Raw genomic sequence first — 25,060 nt, 5'->3', positions numbered from 1 at the left:
CCTTCGTTCCCAGCAGTGGGCGGAGAGAAGGCGGCGAGATGGCGGCGCCCAGTCGCTCAGACGGGGTGTGAAGCGCTCCTTCCTCGGGCGCTCAGGTGCTCCCGCTCACCTGCCGCTCGCCCTCCTCCAGCTCCAGCCTGTGAGTGTCTACTCAGTAAGTCTCACTTTAGTCAGAGGGGCTTACTCCCGGGTAAGTGCGGGTAGGACTGCAAGTGAAGCTTGCAGGGAACTAGGGGCGACCCACAGCCCAGTCTTGTGGATGTCTACTCAGAAGTAAGTGGCATTGTGTTCAGTGGGGCTTACTCCCAGGAAAGGGTGTATAGCAGTGTTTCTCAAACTGTGGGTTGGGACCCGCTAGGTGGGTCCCCATTCATTTCCGTACTTCACAGACTTGACGCTGCCCTGGCACGTGGCTGTGTTTGGGGAAATGCTGCAGACCTGGACTTTTAACAAGCTACTATGTATGTTCTTTGAACAGATAGTCAATGGGACTTACTCCTGGGTAAGTGTGGGTGGATCGCTGCCTAGGATGGTTAAAAATTTTCCTGCATGGTAATGTCACTTTGGTCATGACATCACTTCTGGTGGGTCCTGATAGATTCTCATTCTAAAAAGCGGGTCCTGGTGCTAAATGTATGAGCTAGTGGTGTAGCTAATGATCGCGTAGCCCAGTGCCAAGCTCAAAATGTTGCCCCAGAAGTGATGTCACAACTGGAAGTGACATCATGCCCCCGGCTTTTTAAAAAGTGAAAATTGGGGAAAACCCACCTCCCCCCCCCAGCAGCTCACCACCCACTTGTTCTGCTGCCTCTTCCCTGTCAGTGGCATAGCTAAGATCTATCTGCTGCCTGGGGTCAGAGAAGATTTTGTAGCTCACCCTCCATGACAAAATCAAATTTAATTAATTAAGTAAATAAATAAGAAGTTATTGGTTCCATGCTGTATCATAATAACATGTCATTGGCACTCAGAGCAATCAGTCCCATAGGTCAATTTTGAGTTAAGCAAATCCACTTTTTGTTCCATAAAGCAGTTGTGTTTTCATTTTCTGGTTAATTGGCCATAACTTTTTTGACAGAATACAAATATTCCAATGCTGTTTGTTTCATTACATTCTGCATTAAATTACCTTTCCAATGATATATAACGTGATGGTATTATTCATACATACCAAGATTTTCACAATTTTGGTCACTAGTATCAAGCTCAGCTTGTTGCCCCCCTAAAGTTTGATGCCTGGTGCAACTGCTACCCCCTGCACTCCATTAGCTATGCCACTGATGAGAACCACTGGTGTATATGATTGTAGCCTTAGAGCCAAGTTCTGTGCATGTCTACTCAGGAGTAAGTCCCATTATAAATGGGGCTTACTTCTAGGTAAATGTGGATGGTAGCCCTAGATGCTTATACTGACAGTTGTGGTATAATAAGCTTCAGTGAACTAAGGGTGACTCACAGCCCAATTTACTTCATAAAAGTGAATCCCATTATAGTCAACAGGGCTTACTCCCAAGTAAGTGTGGCTAGCATTGCAGCCTTAATCAGATATATGTGTTCCTCTTTGTTGATAGTTTATGCGTGCACAAGTGTGCGCACGCATAAAATAGAAGGGGAAAAGTTGTAAACAATGGGACCAAAAAACTATGCAATCTGAGACTGTGTTATTGGTAACAGCTGAAACTATGACACAGAACTGAAATGTAAGAAAGATGATATCTAACATGGATGCGAAAAAACTCTGAAGTACTGTATGTAAGATTAATCTGGAGCCAAGTGGCACCTCCAATTTCTATATTTATGAGATTGTAACAGACTACTCTTGTGAAATAGAGCAGGGGTTCCCAAACTTTTTAGCATTGATACCCACTTTTTAAAATGATGCTCTTATCAGGACCCACTTAAGTTTATGAGACTTTAAAAAAAAGATCTAGAAAGAAATAATATTTTTATTTATTTAAATGTAATATTTTATTTTGTTTTATTTACAAAACACTCTATCCACTTCTCATAATGAAGCAACCCTAATGAACTTTAATGAATGTCCCACATTTCTCTCCAGAAAAAGAAAGAAAATATATAATCTTTAAAAAATTTGTTTTATCAATTAAGGCACATTTTTCTCCCTATATTTACCCATGCTTGCAAACTGTAGGGGCCCAGCAAACCCCAGAAGCCGAGCTCTTTGAGGGGAACTTATTAGCTATCTGATTTTTGAATAGCCTCAGGGCAATTAGTTATCTGATCTTGCCATTACCTGTGTTTACATTGGAGGCTTTACCCAGCTCTTCGTGACCCACCAAAAATCAGGTCTTGACCCACAGTTTGGGAACAGCTAGATTAAAGTATTTCTGAGTGTAAAAATCCAGAAGCCAAAAATTGGGTAGTGCTTTGTTTAGGGTGAACCAAAAACAGGAAGTTACAAAACAGCAAGCTTCAGAATTCACCTGTGGGCCAATAGATGGAGGGAGTACTGTATGTTATAGAAGCCCCTGCAGTTGTTGGAGCTTCTACAGCAGGGGTCAGCTTTTTGGCTGATGCGGCCCTTTGGCTGAAGGGCGGCATCAAATATCTGGCACAGTGTTGAGGGCTGGAAAAAAAATATAAAATTTAAATAAATACATTAGAGATGGAACTTGAATGAATTTCTCCTAGCACCAACACACACCACAAAAGTAAAACACACACATCAAAAGGCCCCCATTCCCCCACTCCATAAGCACAACTCCAGTTGTATTTGGTCAACTGGGCCAGAGACTCAGAGGATCAGAGGCTGGCTGTGGGCCAGATAGAAGCTTGCCATGGGCCACATCTGGCCCCCAGACTGGGGTTTGGAGATCCCTGTTCTACAGCATAAATGAAACATTGCCTGGTTTGGGATTGTAGATTTTCTTGTAATGGATCAACATGGCCAACTATGTATATGATGAATGCTTTGCTGTAAATCAGGGGTGTCAAACTTGTTTCATACTGAGGGCCGAATAGCGTTCATGATACCTGCTTAGGGCTGGAAGTGATGTCATTAGGCAGGAATTGATGTCATCAGACAGGTCATAATAAAAAACAAGAACTTTTTTCTTACTTGGGATTAGCTACAAACAACAGAAGAGAAAATACACAAATCTTGATCATATTTCAAGATATGAGAAAGCCCAATTTTCACGTGGGCTGCCCTTTCAGTAGTTACACCATAGCACTGCTCAGCAGTTGAGAGCCTGCAGGCCAGATAAAAAACTTCCTTGGGCCGCATGTTTGACACCCCTGCTCTAAATTGTTAGGTGCCAATTTGTTCCAGACGTCTTGAGAGGAGGGGTGGGAAAGCCTCACTTTGCACCTACAAGAATAGCCTTTCCAAAGAGCAGCCAGCACCAGAACTTAGAGAAACTACCTAAACTACTGGCCTATAATAGATACTGGCCTATTGTACTTAAAATTTTTGCCAAGTAATCAAGCTCCAATTATCACTTCGCCTTATCTCCAGGTCAATCAGAGGGCAGTCTTTCAACTCTGAAAAGTTTCATTTCTTTCTCAAGCAGCAGGCAGGCACCGCTCATTAGAAGCAATGCAGAGATCATTTGTTTCTACAGCAACTTCACTGAGAAATTCCAGCCAAAGTTAACCTTTTATTCTTCTTCCTTCTGCTGCAGCCTGGTTCTGCTTTGCAAATGCTTGCAAAGCAGGTCTGTTGTTTTTTTTCTCAACACCAGGATGGGATCCTCCTTTCCATTTGAAACAAAGTCCCAGGCTACAATTCAGTGCACCATTATTTAAGAATAACACCCATGGAAAGCAGTTGGTCTACTTCTGAGTAAAAAATGTTGCAAATATCTCATCTCTCTGCTGTGAATTGAATTGCATACTCTCAGTTATGTGTTATGGGTTGTATGTTATATGTAGAGCTTCTGGCTTAACACACCTGACACCTTAAAGGTGGATTTGATTCATGGGTCTCCTGCAGTGGTTCCCAACCTTTTTCACTTGCATATCCCTTGGCAGCCGATTTCCATAAATTGTACCCTTCATATTAGCAAAATGTTTATAATAATACAAGCCCTCATCTCCTCCCTATGAAAACCCAGACCATGTATTCATCACATACTTTTTCTTTTCATCTGTCTGAAGAACAGAAGACTCTGCCTTTGCACTGTTTTGCACCAGAAATGTGCTGAGAAATTCTGGGTGATTGATCACTTTCCATATTATGTTTCAGCTTTTTTACTGTGCTGGTTTTCAGTCACTGGTTCATACATGAATTGATGACCAAAAACTAGCTATTGGTGGGGCTTTCACAGCCAACTAGCTACCTCCCTTCCTGCTTTGCTGGTCCTTGCAAGACATTCTGGAGCACGACCTGCCTTTTTCTGCCATTAAGTACCCCTAAAGGTCCTTAAGTGTCCCAGGGAGTGTCCCAGGGAGTACATGAATACTAGGTTGGGAAGCACTGTTTTACTGGTATGTAGTTTACAGTGCACTTACTCTGATAGTGTTTACAAAAAGGTGGTGAAGACCAGAATTTAAAAAGAATAAAAATGTATCTTATGATCTTTTACTATGTTTTTAATAAATTAGAGACTACAGTTCTTAGGTAACAATTAGTGGTAGGTTATTTTTCAGGATCTGGCCTGGGGTAAAATCAGACAAAACTATAGTCAGACACCCCCCTAAGTTTAACCCCCGACTTATCCGAGGGTCATAGAAAATCCCATGATTGTTGGCTCAAAACCTGCCCTCGACTTATCTGTGGGATCGACTTATAGGCAGGTGTCTGTGGTGAATTTCCAGGTGCAAAGAGGTTTTGACATGGGGGGACAATTGATTTTGCTGCCCCCCCCAGTTCCACTCTGAAGAGGAACATGTCTACTTTCAGGAGGAATGCACGATGACATGAGCCTCCTGAATCTGTAGATCATTCTCACAGATGCATGCTCTTTATAGTTTGTAGAAAGCTACTGAAGTGTATCTTATTGTAGAAATTTGTCATTGTGTCTTTTGTGTTAAAGATTCTAAGAGAACACCACCAGAGTAGGTTTTCCACAGGAATATCCCTGTAATTTTAAAATTTATCTATTTTATAACATCAGTTGCTTTTTCAAAGACCATTCTCTACAGGGTATGGTACAGAATAACATAAAATTGAAGTGCAGCAGATGTTACAGCTCACAATCTAAACTTTGATATAATGGAGATCACAGAAGGAAGGATGGCAAGGGAAAGAGAGAGGCAGGGATAAGCAGTGGATCAATTCATTTCAGTTAGGTGTACTGTACAATGCCTGCTAACTGGGCAAAGAGGAGCTTTTTTTTGAAGTAGTGCTCTTATATTTTTCAGCAAGAGATCAACTGTTCCTATTCACCCCAATGTAGCAACTTTTCCAATGGCAATTTTCTGGTGTTTTTTCAGCATCTTTTCGGATTGTGAGCCATTTTGGGAGAGGGAGACATTTATTGTGCTATGTCAACTTCTTTGTTGAAATGCAATATTTAAGTGTTCCTAATAATATAATCATGTTGCACAGTAAACACGTTAATTTACCCACATGCAAATCCAGTGGTTTGTCTATCTACTTACTTGTTTTAGATTGATTTTTGTGTTATTGTGTTGCAAAGCTGTCTATAAATATATCAACCCATTTCTGCCCAGACCACTGGTGTACACATTTGATCACTGCTGCGTATACGCAATATTGGGCAGAAATGACTTAAATAAAGGCAGATTTTCCCTTCCCCTGCCTAAAAGGGCAAGTAGAGTTCATTTGGGAGAAAGTTCCAGAAGGTGGGTACCAATCAGAGAATATTCTAGTCTCCATCTCCCTCAACTAAGCATCCTGAACAGATGGGGCAGAGCAAAGCCTCCTCTGAAAATCTCAGTGAATGGGATCTGAGGCAAGACTGAAGTTGAGGCCAGGCATTCATGTATCTATCATGAATCATATATCATGTATCTAATTTATTTATATTTTTATTCTACTTTTTTCCATGCGTACATAGGGGGTTTCTAGGCAGTCTTCTTTTCATGTCTTGACCAGGACATGACCTACCTAGCTTCATCTAAGTTGCTTCATCATGTACCTTCTGACCAGACTCTGGGCTTCTACTACATGGATTGTACTAGAATCCTTCTGACAACGACATTCTTTGTTTAGAGTATTATTATAATGTTTATCTGACAGGGTACTAATGATCTTAATAAAGCTGAAATAACTTTGTTTTTACAGGACTTCCACCACATGCTTCAGAATGCGGTTCGTTTGCCCCAGATTCTTCATTTGTCCCTCATGTTGGACAAGGCAGTTAAATGGAGTGCCGCGCTCAGACAAATGGCAGAAGAGTCGGGTTCCAGGATACAGCAGATCTATTTATAGTGAAACAGGGAAATGGGAAAGAAAGTATGGATTGGAGACTAGGCAGAGAGTTGAAAACTGGTGGCATTTAAAAATAAAGGAACTGTTCAGCAAACCTGCAGAAATAGATGTAAGCCTCATGACAACATTGAAAATACATCTTTGATTTTGTTTCTTGCTGTATAATAGCTGCTGGTGGAAAGAACCCTCTTGTCTTTCCATTCCCAGCCCATGCCACTTGATCTCCTGTCTGAAGTAACTGATTTACAGCTGTCAGGACTACCAACAGCTCTGGAGAATTGTGATCCAGGCTTGGCCTGTTATCTGATAGCTGTGCAAGATTGTTTGAACCCCTCTACCAGTGATAAGTAGAGCTTATCACCCTGCTTTGGAAACACCACTATAGCTATATATGCATAACAGTGTTGAATGTCAGCAGAGCAAGTGTTTGCAAACTGTTTTATAGTGAGTCATCCTAAGTCAGGAAAACATCTGACTGAGCCTTACTAAATACAACTGAGGCCAGATTCACATTAGCTCTGGGGACGAAAATTGGAAATGAAGCCTCATTTACTAAGTTTCTGATATTATGGTGAAAATATCAGAAACCACTCTCTACCCTGACGCCACAGAATAGTCTCCAGGTGGCTGTATTTTGAGCAGCAATTTATCTGCTTGTATGTGTGGTTTTAGCCTTAAAAAACAGGGCAGATGATGCATGTTGGGGGGCGGGGAAAGCATTCTTCACTCTGAATCCTAGGCTCTCTAAACAAAGCAAAAGGGAGAGAATTTCAAAGAATTGGAAACAGTAAATTACTTTGTAAGTAAACCGGGATTCAAAAACTGTTTTACAAAACGAAAATAAAATCAGTATCCTGATCTATGTAAAATGATCTGCACAGCAATGTACAAGGAAGTGATAAAAGGCTCGTGAAGTGGTATTACAGCACAATCCTATAATGTCTACTTGGATGTAAACCCCATTGTGTCCAATAAGACTTACTCTTGGATATGTGTACATAGAATTGCAGGCTTAGAGCCCAATCCTATCCATTTTTCCAGTGCCGGTGCAGCTGTGCCAATGGGGTGCACACTGCTTCCTGTGGTGTGGAGGCAGTCATGGAGGCCTCCTCAAGGTAAAGGAATAATAATAATACATGTATTTATATACCGCCTTTCTTGGTCATCAGATTTCTCCTCTGACTTTATTCAAGGCGGTTTACATGGGCAGGCTGTTCTAAATCCCCATAGGGATTTTTACAATCAAAGAAAATTTCTATCTTTCAAGAACCACAACATTTCAGATGGATCTTTTTGATCTGGTATCACATTCTGGCCTCCGATTTCCTCCCACGCAAGCTGACAGGCAACTCCTTCATCTCTCACATGGAGGGCAGCCAAGACGCGTCTTTGCTCACACCAAAGAGCAGGTGGAGTAACTCGGCTCAGCTTGTCAGCTGCTTCAAGGTCTCACCATTCACAGTGCTGGTGGCCTCAAACTGGCAACCTGCGGATGTTATCTTCAGGCAAACGGAGGCTCTACCCTCTAGACCAGACCTCCTGCCCATGTTTGTCTGGAATGTTTGTTCCATTATCTTGGGGCTGTACTGAGGTTGCACCGGTGCTGGAAAGTTGGATAAGATTGGGCCATTAGTCTCTCAAGAAACAATGATGGAAAAGTAAAAATAATAATGAAAAGTAGCATAACTTTACAGCTGTCAGATGATTAGTGAATTTTTAGTTGACTGGTCAGGTCCTTTTTAACAGGTTATCATCTCATTATGCTGAGTACATCTGTGTACAGTATTTTCACTGTGATTTGGGGATGTAATATATCTTTGTAAATGGATATACAACAATTACTGCTCATTAGAGGAAATGTCATATTTATTATTTGTCATTCTTTATTATATCAGAATGAAAGTAATCTTAGCAAAATAAATTTCTGATCTCTGTGTCAGCCCTATTGAAACTTGCCCTCAGCAGTGGAAAGTGGCTCCAATTTTCGATAGATTGATCTACAATTAAACTTTCACCCTTACTTTTAGAAGAAGCAATGCGTAAAAGGGGAAAAAAATGAGAGTTTTTAAATGGAATATATTAAATTTGCAGCTTACTAATATTTGTTTTTGTCTGTCTAGAAATTGAGACCAAAGTTTTATGTTCTGTCAATGTTTCCATATCCTTCTGGAAAGCTTCACATGGGCCACGTTCGAGTCTACACCATAAGTGACACAATAGCACGGTTTCAGAAAATGAGAGGATTGCAGGTATCTGTTCTTGACAGTCCCATTGGCATTTGTTTGGGTGCATGGAAAGAAGTGGCCTTTTTCTGTTGTTTTTAGAACACCAACACCATACATTGGTGAAGAGCAAAACAGGAGGGGAATGAGGAAGGAGAGCCACAAATAGGAGCAATGGATGAACAAACCAGACAGGTGGCAAATGGTGGCTACTTATGGTCTGATTAGTGAGCCCCTGAAGGGATCTTGAGGAGCCCGAGGGTTCTAAGAAGCACACTTTGAGAAATGATGTTTTAGAGCAGGGGTTTCCAAACCCCGGCCCGGGGGCCAGATGCGGCCTGCGGTGAGCCTCTGTCTGGCCCTTGGCCAGCTTCTGATCCCCTGAGAGCCTCTGGCCCAGTTGACCAAACACAACCAGAGTCATGCTTATGGGGTGGGGGAATGGGGGTCCATTTAAGTATGTGCTTTATTTCTTGGGCTGTGTTGGTGCTTGGAGAAATCCTGGACATTCGAGCCCATTCATTTATTCATTCATTCAAGTTCCATCTCTAATGAATTTATTTGAAATTTATATTTAATTTTTTTTCCGGCCCTCAACCAGATATTTGATGTGGCCCTTAGGCCAAAAGGTTTAGAGACCCCTGTTTTAGACAATAGAAGAATATTCAGGATCAGTTAAAGGTAGAAACCTTTGTTTAACAAGCTCAAACTAAACAGAAATTATGAGGGTCTGAACCAGGTTATAAAGGAATTTGAAGCCATATTTTGAGTGACTCTTCTTTCCAGTCCACTTGCAAAACTGTCCTGTTGCTGATCCAAGCCCCTTCTTCCCTTTCTTTCTCTGTTCCATGCCCACCCACCTCTTTCTGCCATAAAGCAGCATGGTAATCCTAATAGCTATCAGCCTGGGCATAGCAGAAGTTCTGTTTGTTCTCTGAATGCCTATGATTGCATTTTGCTGGTTTGGAGTACCTTTCATTTAGTTTTCCAGTGCAAGGTATAATTTCATCTATGTGTCTCATTCTGTGGGACCGACACAGTTATGAGCACCCTGGGAAGGGAAGAAATGGCTATTGAATGTAATGGACCTTTCTAGAATTCCCATCAAAAGTGTGCTATGTGTAGCCCCCTGGCATTTTTACAGCACACCTTACCCTAAACAACCTCTGTAAAGTATAATAGTAGTCACTGTAAGAGTCCAATCTTATGCATTCCCCCCCCCCCCAGCAAAGCAGCAATGCCAAAGTAGTGAATGTTGCATCGGTAGTGGGGGAGGGGCAGGAGACTTCAGTGGGGAAAGAGGATTGCAATAGCCCCTTACTCCCGCGTAAACCTCCCAACCTGCAATGGGCCTCCTTGGACTTGTATTGGCAAGTTTGCCAGCGCAAGTCCAAGGAGAGAAATAGAGTAGGGAGGCTGCTGCCGGAAGGGTTAAGATCCATCTCAGGCTGCCTCCAACGGATCCTCCTGCAGCCTTCCCATTATACCTCCCTTCCCACCCTGTTTCGCCTCCTCCCCATCTCCATTCTTGTATACTATAGACTGCCCTGTGAAAACCATTGTTTCTGCCTTGACACATTTCTGTTATTACCTTTTTCTGAAGCATACCTCTATTCCTCCTGAAAAGGGGTGCTGGTAGGAAACAGCATTGAGAATTCTTATGCCCCCAGCTGGTACATGGTGAGAGGATACTTGAGTTTTTGGTGCCAGACCAGAACTTACAAGAGTATTGCCCAATTAAGATTAACAGCCCAATCCTACCTAAACCCCCACTCCCACTGATCCAGCCATGCCACCGGAGCGTGCACTGCATCCTGCAGGGGGTGGTCCTGGAGATCTCTTCCCAGTAAGGAAACATTTGTTCCCTTGTCTGGAGTAAACTCTCCTGCCCCACTAGGTACCACATACTTTTATTGGTGACTGCAGTCACCCAGAGTCTGACACCTCATCAAGATGATGTTCTGTTTCTGATTATCCCAAAGAAACAAAATTAACTGCTCTCAGTCCTGGGTGTAGGTCTTTGTAGTGGCCTGTTACAAGTTCAGTAAAGTGCATTTTAATAAATCCTTTAAAATCTATTCACAGTCTAGAGTTAAGAGACAATGGGGCATTTTTTTTCTAATGTACTTTGAAGTCTGCATTAGTCGCCTTGGTAACAGATAAATACATCTGTTTCAGAGTTTAATGTATATAGATAATTAATGAAGTTGAAATGATTTTTTTCTGGTGTATTTTGTGTAATACATTTGTCTCTACCGTAATGGATAAATACATCTGCTCCAGAGACTAAAGAAGAATGTTTCCATTATTGTTCACAGGACCTAAATTTCAATACAATAAAAATACAGCACAGATTTGGACTTGAGTTACCAAAAAGCCACCTTTTGTGTTAAGCCAACCTTCTCCCAAACCCTGTGATACGTGTAGAGAACCAGGGAAAGGGAGTGGTGTTTGTTTTCTGCTCTTATACTCAGCAGCTGAAATGCTTCACTGTTGAGGTGCTAGTGACAATATTTATTATTTCTTAAAAGAAGTCGAAGCACTGTGTGTCATCACACAGGTGACAAGCTGCCCCTGCTGAAATTCTATACAATTGTTAAAGGTCTAGGATCCCTAAAGTTGAAAGTTTGCCCACCACTGGCATATAGTAATCTAGGGAGCAAGGGATTGTCTCTGACTTTGCTCTGCTGTTTGGAGATGCAGCTCAAGTTCAGGGATCAGACTCCTGCCTCTTGGGGAGGGACTTGGAAACCCCATATTTTTATTGGCCACCACAGTCAATCAAAGTGTGTTGACACCTCATTGAGATTAAGATCTGCTTCTGGAGGGGGCAGGACCAGAGGCAACTGAATGGCTGCGTTTTTCTGAGCTCTTGAAAGCTCTTGGGAAAGCATGCTATTTCCTCCCAAAAAACTGTGGGTCTGAGGAGATCCGAGGATCTGTGATCAGGAGAGATTCGATGGTGTATGGTTTCGGAGGTCCAGCCAGGGGCTGTTTTTCCAGCCCCTGCCTGGACGAAGGGAACCCAGCCATCAATGTCGGTTTTGGTGAGGACTCATCTTGAAACTAAACTGAAGGCCCCAGGCAGGGAAAGACGTTGGAAGAACTAAGAAAGAAGATATACGAAGGAAGAAAAAGGATGACAGGAAAAGGAGCGAAAGTTAGGGGCTCTCCCGCCCTGGAGTCAGGCTTGGGAAAACTAACACAAGAGGAACCGAAAGGGAAAGATTGGAAGCAGACAATACAAGACAATATAGAAAAATTAGTGGCGATGGGACAGCAGCATTCAAATCAATTTCTTTTAACTACACAGCTAAACTATCTCAGTGTGCAACTGAAAGCTGTTAAAGGCCAAGCAGATGAGAATACACAAAAGATTAGAAAATTAGAAGAAAAGACAACAAAAGATCAGTCTAGAATACTGGAGATAGAACAGAACCAATATGATGGAGAGGCAACTTTAATGGAAATTCAGATGGAGAGTGCAGCTCAAGTGGTGAGAATACAAAATGTTCTAGAACAGAAAAGGGAAGATACATGATGTCTGATTGGTGATTTAATATCAGAGTGGATCGACATGCCAACAGAGGAGATACTCATGGATCTGGATTCAGCGAGAAGAGTGAGCACTTTCTATCTAAGAAAATATGAACTACCAAGAGAAATCCATGTGAAATTCATCAGAATAATAATAATACTACTACAGGTATTTCTATACCGCCTTTCTTGGTCCTCAGATTTCTCCTCTGACTTTATTCAAGGCAGTTTACATGGGCAGGCTAATTAAATCCCTGTAGGGATTTTTACAATTTGAAAGAAGATTCTGTCTTTCAAGAAACCACAACTTTCAGATGTTTCTTTCTGATCTGGTCGCAACATTCTGGCCTCCATCCTCCCACGCTCAGAGCAGATGGAATAACTCGGCTCAGCTTGTCAGCTACTTCAAGGTCACACAGTGCCGGTGGCCTCGAACTGGCGACCTTCGGATGTTATCTTCAGGCAAATGGAGGCTCTACCCTCTAGACCAGACCTCCTGCCCTTTTACAGAGATAAAATATTGAAGATCTCACAGGAAAAGGAATGTGAGGGTAGCACATTGGTGCTACCAGTGAGGTGAGGGTGGAGGGTAGCAAAGTGAAAATTCTGAGACATGTCCAGTGGAGAGTGAGAAAGAAGAGAAAAGAATATGAAGAGCTAGTAAAATTCTTAAGAGGAAAGCTAATACCATATAGATGGCTTCTCCAGGAAGGTATGTTTTTTCAATTCCAGTCACAGAGAGATAAAATAAATTCAACAATGAAAGCAGAAAATTTTTTGACTACAGTGATGAAAGATGAGATGAGAAATGAAGAAACTGAGGAAGAGGAACTGAGAAGAAAAGAACTAAAAAATGTAGAACTGGAACTGGAGGAAAAGAAATCAGATGATTCAGAGATAACTGAGGAATCAGAAAAGGAAGAAACTAGAGGGGCAAGGAGGCATTCACTGATAGCAACAAGAAGACGACAAAAAGAGAAGGTGAATAGTACAAAGAAACATGATGGTTAAGGGAGGATGGAGTATTTACTCTGACAACATAAATGACTTTAATTCACCTCAAAAACGAAAGAAAGACTTCCTTCAATTGTAAAAGTTAAATATGGATAGGTCATAATATTACATTACAACAGGGGTGCCCAAACCCTGGCCCTGGGGCCACTTGGGGCCCTCGAGGACTCCTGATGCGGCCCTCAGGGAGCCCCCAGTGTCTAATGAGCCTCTGGCCCTCTGGAGATTTGTTGGAGCCTGCACTGGCCTGACACAACTGCTTTCAGCGTGAGGGCAACTGTTTGACCTCTTGCATGAGCTGTGGGATGAGAGCTTCCTCCTCTGCTTGCTGTTTCATGTCTGCGATACAGCAGTGGCAGCGAAGGAAAGGGTGGCCTTGCTTTGTGCAAGGCCTTTTATAGGTCTTGAGCTATTGCAAGACCTTCATTCATTTATATGTTCATCTTTAATATATTCATTTATGTAAACTTATGTAAATTTATTCAAATTTTAAATGTAAATTCTTTTTTTAACCCGGTCTCCGACACAGTGTCAGAGAGATGATGTGGCCCTCCTGCCAAAAACTTTGGACACCCCTGCATTAGAACAATGGGAATAGATTTGGAAATATAATATAAAATTTACTAGAGCAACAAATTTTAAAGAAAATGTATATAAAATATTTTATAGATGCTACATGACACCAGTAAAACTGGTAAAAATGAATCAGAACATATCAAAAAATTGTTGGAAATGTCAATGTGTAGAAGGGATGTTTTATCATATGTGGTGGACTTGTAAAAAATGCAAGTATATTGGGAAATGGTAAGGAATCCAATACAAGAGATCGTTGGATTTATGATATTGCTGAAACCAGAGTTATTTTTGCTTAATATCACCTTAGATATTATAGATAAGGAAAATGATGTGTATTTAGTTATTATGATATTAACTGCTGCAAGGATTTTGTATGTTAGATACTGGAAAGATATTAAAATTCCAATGAAAGATGAATTAATAGAGAAAATAATGAATGTGGCGGAAACGGATAGGCTTACAGAGATTTTTGGATCTATAGCACAAACCGACACAGATAGAGCAATGGAGACCATTTTATGCTTGGTTGAAAATGAAGTTATAGATGTATAAGATAGGGCATTTAGATGAATATATTGTATACATGACATGTTATACAGGATACGATATGATAGATAAATGATATTAAGAGGCTAAACTAGAAGAGAAACAAGATTAGAAGAGATGTATTGATTGTTTAGATATATTGATATATGATTGCTTGCACCCTCCAACGGTGTGTTTTTGTGTGTTTTTTTGGTGTTGTATATTGAGTTTGTGTTTGTCATGCGTTTGTTTATATTTGTTGTTTGTTTTTATTTTGGAAAATAATAAAAAATTAAAAAAAAGAGATTAAGATCTGCTTCTGATTACCCAAGGGAAGCAAAAGAGACTTCTATTAGTCCTGGATGTAGGACTGACCAGTTTATTAGAGCTGGATTAGACTACAGAGGTGGCAATGAGATGAAGAAGTTGATTAGAACAGGAAACCAGGAGTAGAGGGCTGGAGGAGGAAGCAGGATGCAAGGAAGGAAGCTGACTCTGGAGGAGATGCCAAAATAAATCTGTTGTGAGACTAAAAGGTTTATGAGGAGACTAGATAACCTCATTCCTTCCTGGATCTAGGTGGAACTTGATCTAGAGTAGGGGTGTCAAACTCGTTTCATACCAAGGGCCGAATGGCATTCATGATGCCTGCTTAGGGGAGGAAGTGATGTCGTGATGCAGGAAGTGATGTCATTAAACAACTCATAACAAAAAATTAGCACTTTTTCCTCACTTAGGAATTCATTAACTTCAAATGACAGAAGAGAAAACGCACAAATCTTGATCATATTTCAGGATATGTGAGAGCCCAGTTTTTGTGGGGGCTGCCCTTTTAGCAGTAACACCTCAGCACTGCTCAGCAGCTGAGAGGCTGAGGGCCGGATAAAAAGCTTCCATGGGCCGTTTCCAGCCCCCGGGCCTTATGTTTGACATCCCTGATCTAGAGCATGTGTCAGCATTTTCTTCCTCCTCTCCCCAAGAAGGCCCAGTAAGGCTGCAGACAGCCAGGTGGATGCTTCTGTGCCAGTTTGGGACCCCATCCCTCATCTGGTGATACTTTTGTTGTCGGGGGCCCAGAGCTGATGAATGGGGGTATGGAGCAGATTCAGGGGTCCAGATAGGGAGTGCTGGATTTCCCAGGATGTCAGCTCCTTAGTGGGAATAGCTGTGCAGGGGATGGGTTCCACCGATCCTTCAAGGGCTAGGTTGTGTTTGGTACTAGGGATGCGATGTCTGCCTCCTCTGAGAAAGAGAGGGAGTCTAGTCCCCTCTAGCTGGAAACTGCCACCTATACTACAGTTACATTAAAGTGATACTTTTCAGTGGAGACCAAATACAAAAGCCAAAGTCTGTTTGGGTTTTCCTCTTTTTGCCTGTATAGATTGCAAGAACTTCACAGACCTGGAGATTTCATCACTTTACTAAAGTAGTGATTAGTTCCTGCTGCTAATTGCTATAAAATTATATAATCCTTGTTATTGAGCATACTTGACAGTAACGTGCTTATACCTGTAAGAAAGCCTGTGCTATAATTGCAGAGCCTTTAACAACAACAGCATCACCACTTTAGAACAAGAATTCATACGTGTGCAGCACTGCTGGATGCATTACTCTGAGAAGTTAAATGCATCATATAGACTTCTCCATTTTATGTTGCTTCTGTTTTAGCTGCATGCTAAGAAGGTGCTCTATTTATTTATTTATTTATACAGGTATTTCTATACCGCCTTTCTTGGTCCTCAGATTTCTCCTTAGACTTTATTCAAGGCGGTTTACATAGGCAGGCAATTTAAATCCCCGTAGGGATTTTTACAATTTGAAAGAATGTTTCTATCTTTCAAGAAACCACAACATTCAGATGTTTCTTTCTTGATCTGGCCGCACATTCTGGCCTCCATCCTCCCACGCTCAGAGCAGATGGAAAAGCTCTGCTCAGCTTGTCAGCTGCTTCAAGGTCGCACGGTGCCGGTGGCCTCGAACTGGCGACCTTCGGATGTTAATCTTCAGGCAAATGGAGGCTCAACCCTCTAGACCAGACCTCCTGCCCTTATGTTCCATCCCGAGTACAATAATTTAGGACAAATTACAGTGTTAGCCTTTAGGAAGTTATAGTGAATTGTATGTGCATTACCGCTGTCATAATTTTCATTAGTGTGACAAAACAGTATCAACTCTTAGTCCTTATATCGTTCGTACCATTTTTTAAAAATCAAGAACAAGTCCTATGCAGGTGATTGCAGGGATGGAGTCGGGAGTTGGCTAGGTGGCTGAGGTCCCAGCTCCTGAACCCTCAATATTTATGGCAGCAATAATGCCCAGTGCACCGTGGGTTGGGAACACTATGGGTTCCCTAGTGCATGGTTTTCCTCCAGTTGCAAGCCCCTTCCCCAGCATCCTGGTGCTGGCGCTGGCGCTGCAGTTGGGTTGTTCCCTCCCACTTCCATGTTCTCAGGGTGTGCTGCTGACCTCTGTATATATGCAGATGATTTCAGTTGCTGGCAGGGCCAAGTAAAACCTAAAGTATCCGATACACTTAATTAAAGTTAAATTGATTGTGGCAATCACAATTTGGATGACTCAATAAAAGTATGAAAATGCTGAATTTTTGAAAGATACTTCATTATTTTAAGCCCTAAAGGCATTACTAAATCCATTCTGGAAAGTGACAAAGGATGACATGTCTTATTTTTGTTGCAGGTGATAAATCCAATGGGATGGGATGCATTTGGATTACCTGCAGAAAATGCAGCCATTGAGCATGGGTTGCATCCAGCAAACTGGACACAGAGGTATTTTTCCCTACCTAGCCCATCAAGCTGACAGTGTTGAATCAGGAACTCAAGCTGCTCTCTTTACAGTTTTTCACAGTTATGGATAAACATTAGCCAGTAAAATCTTCTATAGTTAATACTGCTTAACTATAACAACGCTTGTCACCAAAACCCAAGCTAATGCACATTTTCCATGGTACCGTGTGTGCTTTCTCCTAGATGAGAGAGTACAGTTATGTAACATGCATTACAGCACAATCATATGTGTGTTTATTTGGAAGTTTTACTATATTCAGTGGGACCCTCTTTCTAATAAGTATATTCAGCTTTGCACCCTTAATGTTTGTTAGTTAACCTCACACGTGTGTGAGAGTGTGGTTCTTTCGTTTCCCTTACTGGACCAGGTCTAATGAGTTTTCTTTAAACTGGTACCCTTGATATGTTGAACAAATTATATGCAGTGGGTTAATCTGTTATCCAGAATGGAGCTTAGAAATCAGTTTTGGAAAGCTTTGCAGCCAGGTGAACACTGGATAGAGCTGTTTGACAGAAGGGAAGGGCTCATTTGGGCAGGGGTGGAGCAGCTCAAGTTGAAATAATTTATGTGGATGGAACTGCTGCATCTGTGGAATACAAGTCTGCCCCTGCAATATGCTATTCTGTTCAAAGATGGATTTAATTTTGTGTTACAGTAATGTTCAACATATGAGAAAACAGCTTGATGCACTAGGCTTGTCTTTTAGCTGGGATCGGGTAAGCCTGTTTTAATTATGATATATTTAAAATATAATTGATCAACTTTTAGAAGCAAAATCATATGTGTAGTACTAAACCATAAGCATTTAAGAATATCATGTTGTTAAACCATGTAAAAGGCTTTGTTTTTAAGATTCCTGCCAGCTTTTCTGTGTCATTATTGAGCAGAGGCTTTGTTTTGCCCACCATTGAGAAACCAAGTTGTTGGCTTTTGTGTGTGTTCCTAGAAAAATGCTTTGATGGTGTGTATCAGGACTCTTACAAAGTTACACACGTTGTCCAGAGGGTCAGTGAACCTGGAGGTTGCATCTGTTGCCTGCCATAATCTTGTTTCTTGAGCCCATGAATGTGATTGCGCTCCAAAGTCTGTCCTTCGCCTGTGCCAAGGAAACAAACATTTTCCTCCAGATGCTTGTCCTCCCTTTATAAAACAGCTGTGAGATGATTTAGCATGTGCATTTATTTAAAAGATGTTTAGTACCATCTAAACATCCAGATGTTTAATACGGAGTGCCCAAGGTGGCTTCCAGTTTTATCAAGATGAAACATAGTCAGTTAAAGATATAAGAAACTATATGATAAAAACAGTGTAAAGCACAAGCAAGATATAAAATGAAAGAGCTTGAAAATGAAAAAGAACAGCTTAAAAACAGCAGCAGTGTCTAAGGAGAGACAGCCTGGTGAAATAAAACCATTTTCAGCCCCTGCCAGGAGGGGGCAGTTCTCAACTCTAGTGGGAGGGAATTCAGTGGCTGTGGCACTGTCATGGAGAAGGCCCTCCTCATTTATTGCCACCAACTGGGCTTCAGCCAATGACAGCACCTGCAGAGGGCACCCCCCTGCAGAAGACCGCAGGGGGTGGGTTGTCTCATATGGAAGGAAGCGGTCCTTCAAATACCCTGGTCCTAAGCTGCAAGTCAAAACCAATACCTTGAATTAGGTTTAGGCGCGAACAGGCAACCAGTGCAGTCAATTAATGGGTTTAAGTGTGCTCAACTTTGTGCTGGATTGTAATTGTGTAGTTGCTTCTCCACTTAAAGAACTTCCTCATTTCTTCCAGGGGAAGGGATGTGGAAGCTCCAGGCATTCATCAAAGTGCTTGTGGAATATTGGATTATTTGGTAATTAGTCTGTGGGGTGAACAGTGAGTTGTACAGATCAACTGTTAGAACTGTTCTCATTCTGCTTGCAGGAAATAACTACTTGCTCGCCCGATTATTATAAGTGGACGCAATATCTTTTTATTAAACTTTATGAAGCTGGACTAGTCTATCAAAATGAGGTAAGTTGACTCTTAGTGTGTCTTTTACATGCAGTATGGGTCTCTTAAAAATTTTGGGTGGTTATTCTTTGTGCAACAAAATTCAGGTTTATGCTTCTAGAGCACTGTGCAATAATAACTGTTAGAATTTGTGTAGCACTGAGTGTAAAAAGTGCTTCACGTGTATTATCTAGATGTAATCCTTACAACATTCCTAAAAGGTAAGTAAATGTTATTAGCCCCATATTACTGAGGCTGAGAAGGAGCTATTCCCCTCAGGCCACCTGGTGAGTTTATGGCAGAGGCAGAAATCAAGTGGGAAAGTCTGATTTGTGCAGCCTGTTCCTGGCTCATTGGGCTGACATTGTTCAAAATCTTGCAAGAATAGTGCAAGTTCTCACAAGATCTTGTGAGATCTTGCACGATGTTGGCCCAGCAAGCCAGGAAGGAGAGGCCGTGTGGCTCCCCTGTGAGTGTGAAGGGTGCCATGGCCCCAGTGAGTTTGGGAACCACTGCTATACATGCTTACCTGGGAGTAAGTCCCACAGAACTCAATGGGGCTTGCTTCTAAGTAGACATTTATAGGATTGTGCTGAAAACCACTAAGTTTTTCCAGCCGTCTGTGCGTAGGGTGTGAATAAGAAAGAGAGCAATGAGTGCTATTTTGTATTACATTACCTATAAAAGCTGCTGAAAGATTAGTGGGAAGCCTTTTTCAGTACCAGACTTAATTCTATGCTAGTAAACTTTTACTATTTAAAGTGACTTTCCTGGACTGCGTTGAATCCAATTAAGACTTTCTGACATGACAAATACATAGTGTAGGCTTGCATTAGTTTGCTTCCTAGATATGCCAGATGCGTGCAAGGAAGACCCTCGGCATTGTTTCTAGATAATAGAATTTTAAACAATACATTCATGATACAGACACGTATAGGAGAGCATTGACTTTGGAGCAGGTTGGCCAAACAAACCCTTAGCAGATGGTGAAGAAGTCAGAAGTGGGAATGGCTGTGTGTCTGCCTTAAAACCTAATTTAAAGGTGTAAAGCAAAAGACCTGCCTGTGAACAGCAGCTTCTTTTTGTATTTGCACAGCTGACTCCTGCCTCTAAAGTGAGGCATTATGAGGGAATGAGATTTCAAGGTGGTATAAGAGCTGAGGTTTTGAAACAGACTCAGTTTGCGTGAGAGCTTGGCACCCAAGCTGTTTTCAAAGGCAGCGTTCATCTCTGCTGCAATATTTGTAAAAGTCACAAAGAAGAGACTGGCAGCACACAGATTGCATTTGCCTCATCAACAGAGATCTGTAACCAGACTCTGTGCCTGGTCTGTATGCACTTTTTGACAGGGAGATTATTTCTCAGGATGTCATCTTTTATTTTTTTAAATAAAGCTAAAACGTTTTTAGCTTTATAGTGTTGTAGCAAGTCATTCAGTGCTGTATTTTGCGTGTATCCTCAGTTTTTGAGAGCAGTGATCCCTTGTAATTGTAATTTTGAACCATGCTGTATTGTGTGTCTTAAAAGAGCACTTTGTTAATAAAACACTGGTGCCACCTGGAAGCAGAGGATCATAGAGGCGGGGAAGGGGAGGATGTCACCTTTATGCAGGCTCCTGTGCCCCCTGAACACTGCTGGGGGGGCTTTCTGGAGCAGCATGCCATATGATGAAAGGAGCTGCAGGGAGGGGGACAGAGAAAATATCAGCAAACTGCCCCCTTCCTGTCATTTGTGAGTGGCACATCAGCTTACACAAGCAAGGATTTGGATCCAAGTCAATCCACTGTGTGGTACTGATGAGCTATGCTACATGTGTTATCAAAAACCCATTAGCAACTTGTAATTTTCTCTTGGATAGAGAAAAATAAAGTGTGATGTCAAAGATGAAAGGTAGCTTTGTCCTCTTGTGATACATTCCTATTACCCTGTGTTCATGTGGAGTTGGTTTTAATTTATACCATCATACTGTCAGAAATCAGGTAATGCACAAAAGTTTGTGCACTGTAGAATAGCAGCACATTTCCTTCTTTGCAGTGACACTGGTTTTAAATTTGAGTTGCCTGACCAGTTGAGAAAGTTTTATGTAGAGATTTGTAAGAAACTTCAAACATGGCTGTTTTAACATTGGTTTATGTGACAAGTTACATGTCTATCCTGAGAACATAAAAGGCAAATTGCTTCTGAATAAGGAATTTCTGTTTCCCTGTCATTCACGACAAGTGCCAGAACACTTTGATAGACAGTCCTTCTTCATCCAATAGCCCCAGCAACAGTTTTGATTTGGGAGTGATTTGGCAAGGAATTCTAATGCCAGAACCTAAAAGAGCCATGCAGTTCCATGTGTGTAAAGGGGATTTGTTCTTGTGTTTTGCTCAAATGGGTCACATGACAAACTACTTCTAAAGCTGGAGCACATTTCAAAAGCAATTTGTGTTGCAGGCACTGTTCAAAAGGAAACAAAGTCAAATTCCACTGAGACACATCTACATTAACTCATTGGATTCTGACCCAAATGTATCTTGTCTTCCTGGGTAGAGTCGATCATAGTGTAATTCATTGTTTTAATTTGTATTTTATTCCATTACCTTAAATTGTTCAAAGCTTTTTTTGTGAGAGATCTGCAAAAACAACAGTTATGGTATATGTGCTTTGATAGAGCTCTAACAGGAAATTATTGGTTGAATCTCTAATTGCAAGAAGCTTTCTCAAGTTGAGATATGGTTTGGGAGCCCACCTAGAGGACATTCATGCCAAATAGCTATTTATCTGAATAGCCAGCTCCACGTTTTGGGAACATGCTAAAATAAAATTGGTATCCTCTCTTTTCGTTTCTCGGCATTGTTTAGGCAGTTGTTAATTGGGATCCAGTGGACCAAACTGTCCTTGCTAATGAGCAGGTGGATGAAAATGGCTGTTCATGGCGCTCAGGAGCAAAAGTGGAGAAGAAATATCTCAAACAGTGGTTTATTAAGACTTCTGTCTATGCAAAGGTGTGAGTATAAATGATTTTGGACAATGGGGCCTGCCTTCAAAAGATCTTTCCCGATCATTATCAAGTGTCTGGATCATGGAATGAGTAATATCTATGTAGGACTATTCTTTCTGCTTTCTTAATGCATGGTCAGGTCTTTACTTCTGTATCTATGCAGGTATGGATCTTAAAATTTCTGCATCATTATATGCCTAGAACACCCTGTTAGGTTTAGAGCAATGAACTATTTCCTTTTTTAAAGAATGTCTTCTGGTTAAATGTGTTTATCTGACAGGTGATAACACAATTTTTATTACAAATCGCCCCTTTTGGCAGACCTTATTTTCTTCACACAGAGAAATGTGTTTTTGTGAAAGTATAATAAATGTAATGCTCGTGGTATGTGCAGGGGTGGACCAAGTTGATCTGATGCTTGAAATGGTGGCAGATGCATGGTACGCTTGATGGATCATCCTTTAGCTTTTGCTGGACCAGAATTGTCAGCCAGAAATAATTGTATTGGTGGCAAAGAGTGTACTCAAGGCATACCAGGGACTGATAATACACCCTTGTGGACCTGCTTGTTGTCTGCCCTTATGTCCTTGGTGCACCATCAAATCACATTTAAGTTTTTGAGGGTCCTTCATTCTTGGAATGGCTGTTGGAAAAACAAACCTTTGAAAGAATTAGGGTTTTTTAAAAAGCAGATTTCCCTGTTTAAAAAACAACAACTGTGATACCTCAAATATTAATCATACATTTTAAGAGCAGAATTAATTTGTTTCCATAGTTACTTAGTAATAAATGCAGATTCCTTGAGGCAGCTTCAACTTAATTTTAGTTATTTTTGTGTGCACAGCTATTTTGTGTTGGATTTGGAGGGTGAGTGTTTTTTTTAACCTCAAACTCTTACCAGAGTTATATGGAAATACCTCTACTCCACATAGACTTGTTTCTGAGACCAGCCCTACCAGTGAAGTGGGCTGCTTTAGTCAAGAGACCTTAGGTCTGCTTTTCAGGGTCAGCGTAAAGCCCCTTCATGGGTGGCTTCCAGGGGAAGGAAGGCAAAATGGCTCTGCAGTGCTTCTCTTCTTCACTACCTAATAAAAAAAGAAATGGGGAGAAAGTTGAAAGAGAGAGGAAATTGCAAGTGTGATAGTAACGGGGGGGGGAAAGGAAATGGGAGAGGACTAGGGAACCACTTGGTGCTCCGCTTTAGGCAGCCAAATGTCATGGGTTGGCAAAGATGGATTGACCCATTGCCTTCTAACCTCAGTAAACAACTGAGGCTGCATTCTTGTAAATGCTTATTAAACACAATGGGACTTACTTCTGAGTATACATGCATGGGATTGTGCTGCGAGGAAGACATTGCTAGTCTTGTACTTGACAGAGTGTTGTCATGGACTGATTGCAAAGCTTTGCTTTAAAGTGAGAAATTTCCCTCTTCTTTTGAAGTTGCTAATTCTGTGAACAAAGAAGATGTGAGTACAGTGGTGGTCACTCTCCTGGATGAGACAGTTTTCTTGGTTTGCATAAGAGGAATTATGGTCCCAGTGCCATGCACTGCCAGAGTCAAGCATGAGGAACTGGCTTTCATATGATTCCTTTAGTGCTGTCACTGGTTCAGCTTAACTTGCAGTAGCACTGTTTGAGTTGATAATAAGCAAACTGGTACACCTGGGAAGCATGAAAAGGAAAGACAAAATTGAAGATAACATCTGTAGTAGGCCGCAAGCCTCTGAGCACTTAATCTGGGAGTAAGCCCCATTGAACACAGTGAATCTTGCTTCTAAGCAGACCTGCTGGACGGAATCCAGAGCTTTGGCACCACAGTGTGACTCTGGTGAAGGCTGCATGAGCACAACTCATGCTCATAGAAATAGCTTCTGCCAGCAGTGCACTGTTGTGTCAAAGGTCTGGATGCTGCTTGCTTTGAATCGTGCTGTGACTATTGAAGTACAAGAGGTGAATGGAAAAGAGCTAATTCTTTGATGACAATCCTTTCCAGTCGTTCTATATAAATGTTGAGTAGAGACCAATGTGTTCTGCAGAATCCAACTGTTTTCAAGCAGGTATTCCGAAGGGTTGTTTTCATTATTCTGTTTAACTCTCCTTAGAGTGATAGCCATACATAAAACTGACATGTAATAAAAGTGTCAGCCATATGCTGGCAGTTAAAGTGTAGGATCCTTTAAAAGTGACTCGAGGTTTAAGCTTAGCTTCTATTCTGAGGCTGTGTTATTTAGATCATGATACATGTAACAAAATTTTAATTGCTTTTCAGTAGAAAAGCAATTAAACAATTGCCCTGTTTCAGTAGAGGCAATTGCCCTGTTTCAGTAGAGGCAATTGCCCTGAATTCAGTAGAGGCAATTGCCCTGAAACAATTGCCCTGTTTCAGTAGAGGCAATCAAAACACCATTCCAATCAAATACAATGAAAACAGTAAGCACAGAAGCTAAAATGAATATATCCCCAATTGGGTTGGCTTCTATCACCACTTCCCAGATCTCTGCTAAGAGGAACTTTTTCAGAATAAATTGCATGACTTTTATACCCAAGAAGGTTTACTTTGTGAATAGTTCTTAGTTTTAAATATCTGTCTGCCAAGGAGTCCATTTCCTGTGCATCTCTGCATGACTCACTGTTCTGGGTGTGCCTCCACTGAGGGCAGAATTCTGCTATGTCTTTGTTTTGGGAGTGTTTGGACCATCCAATCAGATCAAATGCAGAGATGCATCTGACTTACCTGCCCACAATGTAGACTGATTAGAGGAATACCCAGAACAGTGACTCAGGCACTCCTGGATGAGTGGGTGGAGGCTTTGGGTGCTTTGGAGACAAAAACAATAAATGAATTGCTCACAATATGCAGCTGGCCTGCATCATCTCAGATGTGGCTGCAACGCAAAGTCTCCATTGCTTGGTGGCAGAATACTTGTTAGTACATGTTATACTTTTTAGAATGATGAACAAAGTGTTTTTTGGAATGCTTTTCTCCCACTCCAGGGCTCTGTTCCTGACAGTGTGTCCCTGGGTGTCATGTCTGTGAACTTGCCCAAGTTCTGG

The 25,060-nt window shown here is 41.4% G+C and overlaps 1 protein-coding gene across 2 annotated transcripts in view; it reads left to right on the top strand.

Annotated features, from left to right (window-relative positions):
- The first annotated feature begins 29 nt into the window (after positions 1-29).
- Positions 30-25,060, top strand: part of LARS2 (leucyl-tRNA synthetase 2, mitochondrial) — a 75,483-nt gene continuing 50,452 nt past the window's right edge. Inside the window, exons 1-7 of one of the 2 annotated variants that reach the window (XM_066628287.1) lie at positions 30-139; positions 6,212-6,467; positions 8,479-8,607; positions 16,927-17,018; positions 17,693-17,753; positions 18,949-19,038; positions 21,864-22,007. In XM_066628287.1, the coding sequence (XP_066484384.1) occupies positions 6,234-6,467; positions 8,479-8,607; positions 16,927-17,018; positions 17,693-17,753; positions 18,949-19,038; positions 21,864-22,007 (750 nt within the window). In that variant the 5' untranslated portion in view covers positions 30-139; positions 6,212-6,233. Of the gene's footprint in view, positions 155-6,211; positions 6,468-8,478; positions 8,608-16,926; positions 17,019-17,692; positions 17,754-18,948; positions 19,039-21,863; positions 22,008-25,060 lie in introns of both variants that reach the window. The other variant, XM_066628286.1, reaches the window with a different exon arrangement.

The sequence above is a fragment of the Tiliqua scincoides genome, chromosome 5, assembly GCF_035046505.1.
Source record: "Tiliqua scincoides isolate rTilSci1 chromosome 5, rTilSci1.hap2, whole genome shotgun sequence".
Taxonomy (NCBI): domain Eukaryota; kingdom Metazoa; phylum Chordata; class Lepidosauria; order Squamata; family Scincidae; genus Tiliqua; species Tiliqua scincoides.
The sequence above is the reverse complement of the archived record's forward strand: the minus strand, read 5'-3'. Positions and strand labels throughout refer to the sequence as shown.